General features: G+C 42.7%; 2 protein-coding genes across 2 annotated transcripts in view; one reads left to right on the top strand and one right to left on the bottom strand.

Moving 5' to 3' along the window:
• The first annotated feature begins 2,133 nt into the window (after window positions 1–2,133).
• LOC119353702 (probable glucomannan 4-beta-mannosyltransferase 7) lies at window positions 2,134–7,291 on the top strand. The gene is made up of 10 exons (XM_037620353.1): window positions 2,134–2,354; window positions 2,470–2,831; window positions 3,012–3,110; window positions 5,040–5,292; window positions 5,786–5,896; window positions 6,006–6,142; window positions 6,225–6,338; window positions 6,418–6,617; window positions 6,714–6,905; window positions 7,001–7,291. Exons 1-10 carry the CDS (start codon window positions 2,246–2,248, stop codon window positions 7,164–7,166), a joined length of 1,743 nt encoding a protein of 580 aa, XP_037476250.1. The 5' UTR covers window positions 2,134–2,245; the 3' UTR covers window positions 7,167–7,291.
• Window positions 7,292–9,642: 2,351 nt separating this feature from the next.
• The window catches only part of LOC119353701, a 6,424-nt gene continuing 4,431 nt past the window's right edge, over window positions 9,643–11,635 (bottom strand). The window contains exons 8-9 of the mRNA XM_037620352.1: window positions 10,238–10,305; window positions 9,643–10,153 (exon numbers count right to left, since the gene is read on the bottom strand). Of these exons, the coding sequence (XP_037476249.1) occupies window positions 9,834–10,153; window positions 10,238–10,305 (388 nt within the window). The 3' untranslated portion in view covers window positions 9,643–9,833. The remainder of the gene's footprint in view (window positions 10,154–10,237; window positions 10,306–11,635) is intronic.

The following is an 11,635-nucleotide window of genomic DNA, read 5'->3' as shown; positions in this document are numbered from 1 at the left end:
TCCTTTTCACTTTCATTGCCCCATCTCATACTGCATTTATCTTCAGAATTAGAACCACTACCCACTTCTTGTTCCGAATTGTGCTACCCATTGTATTCCACATAGATGCCATAAACTCCACCAATAGTCATGTGGTCTGACATCTTGATGCAGCCCTCATCATCATACAATAAAGCTAGGCCATTTACCAACTCTCTACCAGGCAAAAGGAAGTAATATTTCATACTTCCCTTCACAACGATATGATCCCTGAGACAGCCTTTGAACTCATGTAAGGACAACTCGCCCCTCTCAATTTCTGAATAGGCCACATCCCCACCAACATAGTCCAGGCAAGGGCCAATTTGAACAAACTCTCCCCTATGTGAAATCTGACGGTTGAAATCTATGTTGGGTCCATTGATTCAACAAAAAGCAAATACATTCCAGCGGTCGACGGATTAAAACACTTGAGAACATAAATCACCAGCAAAACAAACAATTAGGACCCCCAATTTTGCCCTGCTCAACCCTCCTAAAACCCTAAACCTAACTAAGAAGACAAAGAGCCCCGTTCCATGACTAAATAGAGAAGGCCAGTGCATACCTTCCACAAAGGCGAATCTGGGGGGTAAAAAATGAAATAAAATGTGGCACCAAAGTGCATCAATGAGAGTATGATTGCGAGATTTTTTTTTCAATGGGTAATGCTCGTCACAAAGGCGGATCTTGGGGGTAACAATGGAATTTACTAAAAAAAGGAGTCATTAAGAACCCTATGTAGAGTTACGACCGTTCCTTTTATCTGTCTCATATTGGAGAGAAATTCCAAACAGGTTGTCTAGAGTTTGCTTTTTGTGTGTTCAAAGTTAGCTTGCGGTGTGACCTCACCAGGTCGTTCTATAATTAGTCACTCTCGTGATGTTCCTTTTTCATATGAATCATGAGAAATATTGTATGTCTATGTAAATGCATTCCTCTTGAGGAAATAAACAGTTAAATTTAGTAGCTTTGATTGCATATGTCTACAAAAGTTTAATCTATCATAAAAAGTGTTCCCATGGTGTTAAATTAACTTTACTAACTTTAACAACTATTGTTAAAAAATTTCATTTTGGAGTTTGGATAAGTTTATACAAAAAAAATTATCAACATTTATGATGCAAAACAAAGAGGAATTGATTAGAAAGCATGTTTCACGGTGTATCTACTGATGTTGAACTACCATCATAGATGTTGATATTGTTTTTCATGAACGTTGCCAATGTTTTAAGGTGCGTGCTATGCGTCGGCCGGCGGATCTTTATAAAATACCCGTTGCCTTGGCAACCGTTAGATCTGGCGCTATCAAGCGTCCGACACAGTTCTCACCCATTGCAACAAGGCTAGTGTTGCAGAAACCTTTTTCAACATATGTGATGTTGCAGGACTTTTTTTTCATCTTCACTTTTTTGCAACACGGGAGAAACCTTTTTCAACATATGTGATGTTGCAGAACTTTTTTTCATCTTCACTTTTTTGCAACACGGGTGTTGTTGTGGAAGGAATTTTTGCAACATAGATGATATTGCAGAAAACAATTTAATAAAAAATCGTCATCACACTTTTTGCAACAATGGGTGTTGTTGCGGAAGAAATTTTTATAGCATAGATGATTTTGCTGAAAATAATTTAATATTATTTTCTTCCTCTCTTTTTTGCAATATGGGTGTTGTTGAGGAGGAAATTTTTACAGCACAAATGATGGTCCAGAAAACAAATGCTGATTTTTTTTCCGCCTTCACTGTTTGCAACATGGACGTTGTTGCCAAAGAAACTTTTGCAATGCCAATGATGTTGCAGATTTTTCCTTTCTTTTTTTTGCAGAAACGGGCAAGCAAAGACAAGCGTGAGGCAGCGGACGATCGCGTGCAATCCGCCGGTCGAAACGAAGCGTTTCCGATCTTTTAAATGGTGATTTGTGAAAGAAAAAATAAACCATACATATTAGCACGACCCAAATGCTATGTTTACCCAAAATTTAGTGGCAAATTCGTGGCGAAATTGTTCTCAAATATCAAATGCTATATTTCCGATTTAATAGTTGGGGGAGTGATAGCAAAAGTGTGCCCACTTGCACGAGATATATAAAGCACGTAGTACACCGAAGGAAGCCTATCAAAAGAGGAAAGGGAGGGACAGAGTACACACGCTGGTATAGACCTAAGGAAAACGCCTCCGTTTGGGCTCGACCAGTCGCAACTCTTTTTCTCTCCCCCCGTCGCCCATGGAGGCTGCAGAAATCGGCGGCGCTCTCCTGTTCGCCCTCGCCGCCGCCGCGGCCCTCTTCGCCGCCGTCTCCACCGGCGCCATCGACTTCAGCCGCCCGCTCGCCGGTACATTACTCTCTCTCCCACTCGCTTCTTTCTCCCTCGCGCCCCGCGCCGGGGCGCACGTGACGTGATCTGATTTCTCGGGCCATCATTGCTCTTTTTCTCTCTCCTCTCGCAGTGGGCGGGCGGGTGGACTTCCAGGAGGCCATCTCGTGGTTCATCGGCGTCTTCGATGGCTCCTCCTCCTCGTCGGCGGCGGGGGGCGTGTCGCTGGCGGAGGTGTACGAGCTGTGGGTGCGGGTGCGGGGCCGGGTGATCGCGCCGGCGCTGCAGGTGGCCGTCTGGGCGTGCATGGTGATGTCGGTGATGCTGGTGGTGGAGGCCCTGTACAACTGCGTGGTCAGCCTCGGCGTCAAGGCCGTCGGCTGGCGCCCCGAGTGGCGGTTCAAGTGGGAGCCCCTCGCCGGCGACGACGAGGAGAAGGGGGGCGCCCACTACCCCGTGGTCCTCGTGCAGATACCCATGTACAATGAGCTGGAGGTGATCACAATCTATTACCCATTCTCTCTCTTTTTTTCTTTTGGTGATATCCAGAACACCAAAACAAATTCTTTTTAGCTGACTGTGTTGGATCTATTATCGATCTCCTTGTTCTTTTGCGAGGTTATAATACTTGGGCGTCTTGCTAATTTATTTCGTGCGGTCGAGCTGTGTGCGTAGGTGTACAAGCTGTCGATAGGGGCCGCATGTGAGCTCCAGTGGCCAAAGGACAGGATAATCGTCCAAGTGCTGGACGACTCCACCGATCCGTTTATCAAGGTAGACTTTAACTCCTCCTGTTGCACGGCTGGAGATTTTCCTTCTGCTCAGCAAGTTATTTTAAGCACAACTGCCCCCATAAAACATTTCCACCATGTCTGTTGCAACTTGCCTATTTTATTTTAGGAGAAGTAGCGAACCTGAACACTCACCTATCTTAGTATAGTCCTCCTCAAATAAGTGAGACTTCAACCTGCTGCTGCTGCTGCTGCTGCTGCTAAGAAAGGAACATATGAATTTGGACCTCATGTTTGATACTACAGCAAACATGTCAAAAGGTTTTGACACCAGACAAGACTAACTGTCACAGGAGCATGCAACTTATTCTTAGTTAGGTGGGCGTAGAGATTTCCTTTTTCTTTCAGTTTAATCGTAGGCTTCTATATACGGGGTTATTTGGATGAAAGCTACTTCAACGGTGTCACTAGGTTTCCTTTCACTGTCAGAACTTCGCAAGTTGTCACTGGAGTAGGGCGAAAATGGTAATTATTCTCTTCATCTGGATTCTGGGCCCTGCAATCACATGGGCAAAGTATGTGGGCCCCGGCTGTCTGGGTGCTGGGGACCTATGTCGGCCAGTATAAGTAATGATAATGATGCAAGTGAGAAGTTGTAGCAGATCTTTTCCCGGTGGAAACAGTTTCAGTCCAATTGCCAGAAAATAGTGTCCATTTATGTTTCAGTTGCTCCACACTGACCTGGACACCCAACTAGAACCACAAATATTTATGCCATGGGTCCACCAGTTGTGGCACAAAGTGCAGCCAGTGCAACAATTTCTGAATCTAACCACACCAGAAACCATGGAGTATATAACTATTGGACACTACTCCAGTCAGAAAGCAACATGGGTCAACTAGGGCCGTTTGGAAGAATGGTACTTTGCTTGGCAAAGTGTTGGTATGTAAATCTGAACTAAACATCAAAACTTTACCAAAAGATACTCCTCTTCTACACAGGCCCGATTACCGGTGAGACGGGTGGGAGTTATGTATCCACATGAGCTCATTTACTTGGCCCTGATATTTCCCTACACCAGGAGGCCCCTGCCCCTGACCCCCTCCTGCTGGCCGCCCACTTGTCCAATCTTTATTCGGACCTATGGATCTGAAGAGATGGTTCAATAATTGGGCAGGCATATTCTTCTCAAAGAGAGGGATCTTCCCCAGCTGCCTAAAACTATGACTTCTGTTTTGGATCGAAGGCATTTACCTGACACTCTCCGTAGTATTCCTTGCAAATTGCTCTTCTTTTGAACACTTGATTGTTGCATACCATACAATTGACTAAGATAAATCATTTGATATTCCATAGAGGTTTGTTTTGGGGAAAAAATGTGAAACCTATTTCAGTAGTAAAGTTTATGCAATATAGCGATGCATACATGGGGTATCAGACCTTCTCGTCTGTTTTTAGTGGCAGACTGACCGAACTGAAGATTATATTCCAATCGACAGGTCGGTTTAGTGGGATGTGGTAGACAGACTAATTGGCGTGCACATGTACCTTTAGATAAAGCGGGGGTGGCCTCCCAAACAAATGTCTGTTAGTGTAGTAAGCAGGTAGACCTCACGCTAACAGTGACATTCGGATCTGTATTATCCCATTGGATTTGTATAATGTCATCCAATGACAATAAAGACCATTTGTGATGGCATAGCAACAAAACTAAACCTTGCCTGAGAAGGAAGTTCTCCAATTGCAAGCGGAGACATTCAAGGAACACGCTAACAAGTGTTGAAAAGTTAGTTCATCCTTTCCTTTTTCCCACTTACAAGACTTCTGAGTTGCCAAGCTCAAGTTCCTCTGTGATCAGACTTCACAGGGCAATAACAAAATGACATGCTAAGACATGCTGCTACAACAGGATATCGACATTCTTATATGCAATCTAGAGCATCTATGCTGATTGGTTACTTGTTTCTGCAGAACTTGGTGGAGCTTGAATGTGAAAGCTGGGCGGTCAAGGGTCTGAACATCAAGTATGCCACGAGAAGCAGCCGGAAGGGGTTTAAAGCAGGAGCCCTGAAGAAGGGAATGGAATATGACTATGCCAAGCAGTGTGAATATGTTGCCATATTTGATGCTGATTTCCAGCCTGAACCAGACTTCCTTCTCAGAACAGTCCCGTTCTTCGTGCACAATCCAGAAGTTGCTCTTGTTCAAGCTCGGTGGTCGTTCGGTGAGTACTCCATTTACCATCAACTCTGGAGCATTCCTCTTTCCAGCTAGAGGTCTATCACAAGACAGTTTTCAATAGATCATGAAATGAAAACTGAACTATAATTTTTCTTTTGTCCTATATGTTTGCACTTGTCATATATGCTTTAAATATTTTATCACATCACCAGTTCACCACATAGGAATGTATGTCCATTCTGACCTCATTCGTAAATGCACGGAAGCACTGTCTAGAAAACTAAGGCGAGAAACTCAGGATAAAAAAACTCACTTTTCTGGTTGCACAAAAGAACCGTCTCTTTGCATTTCATGAACATCTAAATCATGTTCAGCTTTTCCTGTCTTATCGTTCATGTGGTGCCAGAAACAAAGTACAGAAACAGTTCCCAGAAATTTGGCATGCAAAATAGTGCTAATGTACCACTCCACAAACATGATAGCGTTTTATTTGCTCCGATTGAATTGATCGGTTCTTAATTGACAGAATTTTGCAGTGAATGACAATGCGAGCCTGTTGACAAGGGTACAAAAGATGTTCTTTGATTACCATTTCAAAGTTGAGCAAGAAGCAGGATCAGCAACCTTTTCCTTCTTCAGCTTCAATGGTACACACCTTTACAACCTATGGATTCTAAGCCACAAAATAAAAGAAAAAAACTGAACATAGATCAGAAAATAAATGGCTGTCTTAAGGAATTTCTGTTGTAAACCAAGGAACCGCTGGAGTGTGGCGTGCAGCAGCCATCAAAGAGGCAGGAGGTTGGAAGGACCGCACTACAGTTGAAGACATGGACTTGGCAGTCCGAGCAACCCTAAAGGGTTGGAAATTTGTATATGTCGGGGATATCAGAGTGAGTGGATTTTATACCACAACAATGTTGTTGAAAGTATTATAGTTTGATGCAATCAATTGACTATGCAAGCAAAATGCAGGTTAAGAGTGAATTGCCATCCACTTACAAGGCCTACTGTCGGCAGCAATTCCGGTGGTCATGTGGTGGTGCACATTTATTCCGAAAAGTAGCAAAAGATATTTTGACTGCTAAGGTAGGGTTTTCTTCCCTCGTTGGCTCTAAAACAAAATATTTAAAGAAAACTGAAGTTCATCCCATTGTTGTTTCATTAGGATGTATCTCTCATCAAGAAGTTCCATATGCTCTATAGCTTCTTCTTGGTTCGGAGAGTTGTGGCCCCTACTCTCGCGTGTATTCTCTACAATATCATACTTCCGATCTCAGTTATGATCCCAGAACTATTCCTACCAATCTGGGGGATCGCATATATTCCCACAGTACTTTTAGTGGTCACAGCCATTAGACATCCAAAGTAAGTTTCTCAAAAAGTGCTTTCAGTTACAATTTGATTACTGTCTCCGCTTCTCCACATACCAAAAACTTAATGTCCTTAAAACCATCTCTGCAGAAATTTGCACATTCTGCCATTTTGGATTTTGTTCGAGAGTGTGATGACAATGCATCGCATGAGAGCTGCCCTCTCTGGTCTATTCGAATTATCAGAGTTCAACGAGTGGGTCGTGACAAAGAAAACAGGGAACAATTTTGAAGATAACGAAGTTCCCTTGTTACAGAAAACAAGGAAACGATTAAGAGACAGGTAAACCAACAACATCTTAGTCAAGGTTATGAGCATTCAGACCATAAGATATACTATACGCTAGACTGTAACTGACATCATCTTTTTTCTTGCAGGGTTAATTTTCGCGAGATTGTATTTTCGGCGTTTCTTTTCTTCTGTGCATCGTACAACCTTGTATTCCCTGGCAAGACTCGCTACTATTTTAATCTCTATCTCCAAGGACTAGCATTTGTATGTCTAGGGCTAAACTTCACTGGCACTTGCAGTTGCTGTCAATGACAACAACTAAACTGTACCAAGTGATGTTATACAGTTTGTTTATGGGTGTAAGAGTTTCAAACATTTCAGATGATAGCCTTAGATGCATAAACTTGATTGTTCAACTAACAACAGTTTCCATATCATACTCTGGTCTCTGGGTGACGCTTTCTCGTACAATGTGGTGGGGGTAATAGGGTTTGTATGCCTTGTAATTTTATTTTATTTTTTAGGGTAAAGCAAAGCTTTATAACTTAACGGTGTCCGGGCATATCACCCGTAACACAAACAGCCACTTGGGGCGGTACAATTGAGTTCCAACTCATACAGTCATTTGGTAAGCACATACGACTGATTTTTGCTAGTTCATGTGCTACCGAATTTGCCTCACGCTTACAGTACGAAACACTTTGTTTGGAGAACCACATCTTCAGTTGGAACTTGATGTCTTCGATGGCAGTAGCATAGGGCGAGGAGTCAACCTTACTCAGGTCAAGTGCTTCAACTAGGAGCTGTGAATCAGTTTCAAAGACCACTCGAATAGCTCCCAGCTCCGCTGCTATGGTCACTGCTGCGGACATAGCACACACCTCGGCACCAAATGCATCATGTATGTGTCCCTGACGCCCTGCATGTGCAGCAACTACATTTCCTTCCGAGTCTCTGACCGCCACCCCCCAGCCACTGAATGACTGACCTGGAATGATGGATCCATCAGTGTTTATTTTGAGAACATCAGCTTCAGGTGGTTGCCACTTTGCTGGAATACTCTTTGGTTTGTTCGGTGCAAAGAACTCAAGGTATTCCAGCCAATTAGCTTGCGTCCGCCGGACTAGTTCCATTGTGGGAACAGTCATCTCCCCTTCACGTACTTTATTCCTATTATTCCACCAATGCCACCAGAAGGTAATGATAAGTACTCTCTTTTTCAAATCCAACTCCCACAAACGCTCTAGCATTGCATGTACGTCTGAAAACTGCTCCAGCTCTCTTCTTTCCATCTCAAGAGACAGCTCCCGCCAAATTTCCTTCACCGCTTTACACTTGATGAACAAATGGCCACCATCTTCTGTCGCTCTCCCACAGAAGAAGCATTTATCACTCTCCAGTTTCATACCTCGCTTCACCAGGTTTGTACACAGGGCCAGCGATTCATGTTTCATCCTCCAAACAAACATTTGCAGTTTTCTTGGGCATGACATTTTTCCAATGCGTCTCCAAGAACTGTCGCCTGAGTATTCGAATTGACCAGCAGCCTCTGAGCTATTCCCCGGTGCCCCATTTCGTTCTTGTTTGGATAATTGGACCTGAAGACGGTATGCACTTCTTACTGAATGTCTGCCCTTACAGTCAAAGTGCCAAGCCATGAAATCTTCTGCTCCTTCCCTAAGTGGAATCTGTAGAATGTGTCGTGCATCCTCTGCCCAAAAGGTGTCCTGAACCAGCTGTTCATCCCACTGTCCAGTTATTGGGCAGATTAGTTCATTAACCCGGGATAGGAAATTTGCACCCTTTTGGGTGATGACCTGTCATGACCATGCCCGTGGTATCCATGGGTCCGACCATATGTTTACAGATGCACCATCCCTGATTCGCCATATGTATCCCTGTTTAATCAGTGTGATACCTTGTAGGATACTCCTCCAGGCATAAGATATCCCCTCCTTTGGCTCTGCTTGCAACAAGTGACTTGTATGCCATGTAATTCAACACCATCTGTCATGTACTCTACAGGAAATGCAATGTGTTGAATTTGTGTGTGTGTGTGTCCGTGGAGCGCTAACAAGCAAAAGAGAAGTATTTGTTGGGTCAAATTATTTATTCTACCAAATTTTACCACCGCGGGCTCCAGTGAACGGGAGAAAAGATGTGTACAATGAAGACACAAATGCCTGGAAATCGCTGTAGCATGGGTAACATGGATGGTTATTTTTAGGAGAAAACATGTGATGAGGTAGGAGCGGCGTTTTGGCTCCGAGAGCATATGCTCCTGGGTGAACAATACCCCCAAAAAAGTAAATGTTTTCAAAAGAAATCTGAAAAAATTATAGATGACCGTGTTGGTGTGGCAAGCATACTTGGCAATTTTCATGTGAAACGGAGCAGCAGTGTTTCATCAGTTAAAAACCAAATTTATAGTCATTTCATGGTGACATTTTGTCTTTGATTTTTTTTTTGCACAGGCCCAAAATGCTTGACCTTTTTGCCTCAAAATTTACAGGTAGCATTTGTATGTGACAAAGATTACAAAAAAGTTTTGTCTCAACTTTTTTGACATTTGAAAAGAAAAAATTGGCCCCAGGAGCACGTGCTCCCGGGAGCCAAATTGAATTTCCCCAGTAAAAAAGAGATGTACTTTCCACATATACAGACGCTACTACACTCTTTGTTTTTAGCATGCTATAATAACTTGAGGTAACAATTGCCCTATGCAGTCATTTTTACTTTCCCCAGCAAATAGCAGGAGATCAATCGAGTAAACTTGGTAACAAAACACTTAGGAAAGAACAATCACAAGCCATTTTCTCTGCGATAACAGACATGTATAACATCACTGTTTGTGTACAAGATAATATCACCACTGGGAAACTGACTTTAAGTACAAATACAAAATGGTGTTGACGCAAAACAGAAATATATGGAGTAACGGGCAGTCATAAATGATGATGCCATGCATTCCTCATTGCACTAAAATGAGCATTTCATTGAAATGCAACCTTCGAACCCTTTTGAAAAACCATCCTCAATAACACGAGGTGAGTTCTGAAGGCAGCCTCTTGAGTTGTGTAAATTCATGTCCTCACGACAATCTGGTGTGCTGTTAAAGAAAGGGGTACCTGCGTCTCGCTCCCAAACCCCATATCTAGTAGGCGCGGAACTTTCCTTAAGTCGCTTCGACGGGGTAAGTTGGACAGAGTGTCTGAGAGCTTCTGAGAGCTCTACGCTCTCTTCACTGGAGTTAAACTGAGTAGGGCATTTCCTCTTTGATCCAGGTAATAGATTTAGACCTGTCAAAGAACATTAGACATAATCAACTAATAAACATAGCTGACTAAATAACAAATCCAAACAGTAATTCCCCGGAAGAGTACCTCTAAATGTATTGGAAATGCTGCATTGTGATTCCATTGCACTGGAGCAGTCACTAGGGCGGTAGATTCTATAATTCACAAGGAAACTCATGAGAAACATACAAGTAGAATCTTCTAAATAACGTAGTATTCAGAAAGAAGAACTAAGCATAGAAGCAAAAGACTTCGGCGAGCCTATTATCATGCATGATATATTCATCAGCATGCATATATACTTGCTTGTTTGGAACTGGTATTCCACATGCACATGCTGGACAGGCTATTCTCTTTCTTAACCAGCCTTCAACCTCTTAGGCACTAGTAAATGTGTACATACAATGCACGTTGATATTAGGTAGCATATTAATTATACGCTGACATTAGGTAGGATACTAAGTGCACGTTCAGTACGTGGTTAGCATGGTGTTAATATTTGGTATGATACTAATTACATGCTAAACATGTCAAGCTCTCACCCTTGGAGCAATCTAGGTCGTTGGACTGACATGGTATGATGGTCGAGATCAGTTGGATCTGCCCCTTTGGGTCTTTTCATATTGGTATATGTCAGACATTATGGCTTCTGAGAACATTGTAAATTATAAACCGACCAGACAAAAAAACTACTCCCGCTATGTCACAATACAAGTCCTTTTGACCATCAATTTCTTTGAAAGTATGTTTACCTGAAATAAAATAATTGTACACTATTTCGCCAATGTTGGTAGTTTTCTATATTAATAGTCAAAGCTAAAAATGTTTGATGGACTAGGTTTTAAAATGATCTACACTGTGGCACGAGGAAACATATTTTATTGTTAATAGTACAGTACAGAGCTACTAGTGACCCTAGGCAAAGCAGTACTCGGTCCTGAATCCCAAGAAGTTTCTTGAAAGTGTTGACACACCCATTATAGCTCGTACCGAATCTTAAAGTATCCTTGGGCTTTTCCTATAAACCCTCCACCAAGCAAAACAATTACAAGATCTGTGGAATGGAAATATACACAAGTTTTTAAGAAACATTTCAGGAAGGGAATTATTTGTGCATTCTTCTGCCAAAGGTAATTAGCGACCATGGTCTTAAATATTAGCGGACCATATAAGCAGCAGCAACAGAACAATCAGAGGAAGCCAGAATCTGCTAAGGTACTTGTGCATTTAGACAAACTATCACAGTGCCCGTGCATTGATATGAAACCACCAAAAATAGCAAGGAGTTGGGTCACCAGCATGGGAGATTGTAGGAAGAATGTTTGTGTCCTGTGCCCGCTGCGCAGTTCCAACGAGAGAAGAGAGTGAAAAGTCGAGGAAACATGGAGGCTTGATGCACTGGAGCAACTGAAATGGCCGCAGGAAAGCCATGGCAAGATTTGAAGCGACGCGGCATTTAGAATTTTGATGAAATGTGCCTCTGTG

The sequence above is a fragment of the Triticum dicoccoides genome, chromosome 2A (genome assembly GCF_002162155.2).
Source record: "Triticum dicoccoides isolate Atlit2015 ecotype Zavitan chromosome 2A, WEW_v2.0, whole genome shotgun sequence".
Lineage (NCBI taxonomy): Eukaryota > Viridiplantae > Streptophyta > Magnoliopsida > Poales > Poaceae > Triticum > Triticum dicoccoides.
Note: the sequence above shows the minus strand (reverse complement) of the source record. Positions and strands in the feature narration are given on the sequence as shown.

Bases quoted from the DNA above. Each gene is read 5' to 3' on its own strand.
- LOC119353702 (XM_037620353.1), top strand. From the start codon at position 2,246: ATGGAGGCTGCAGAAATCGGCGGCGCTCTCCTGTTCGCCCTCGCCGCC. The intron at 3,111-5,039 runs GTAGACTTTAAC...TTGTTTCTGCAG, and splicing joins CCACCGATCCGTTTATCAAG to AACTTGGTGGAGCTTGAATG. The intron at 6,906-7,000 runs GTAAACCAACAA...TTTTTCTTGCAG, and splicing joins AGGAAACGATTAAGAGACAG to GGTTAATTTTCGCGAGATTG.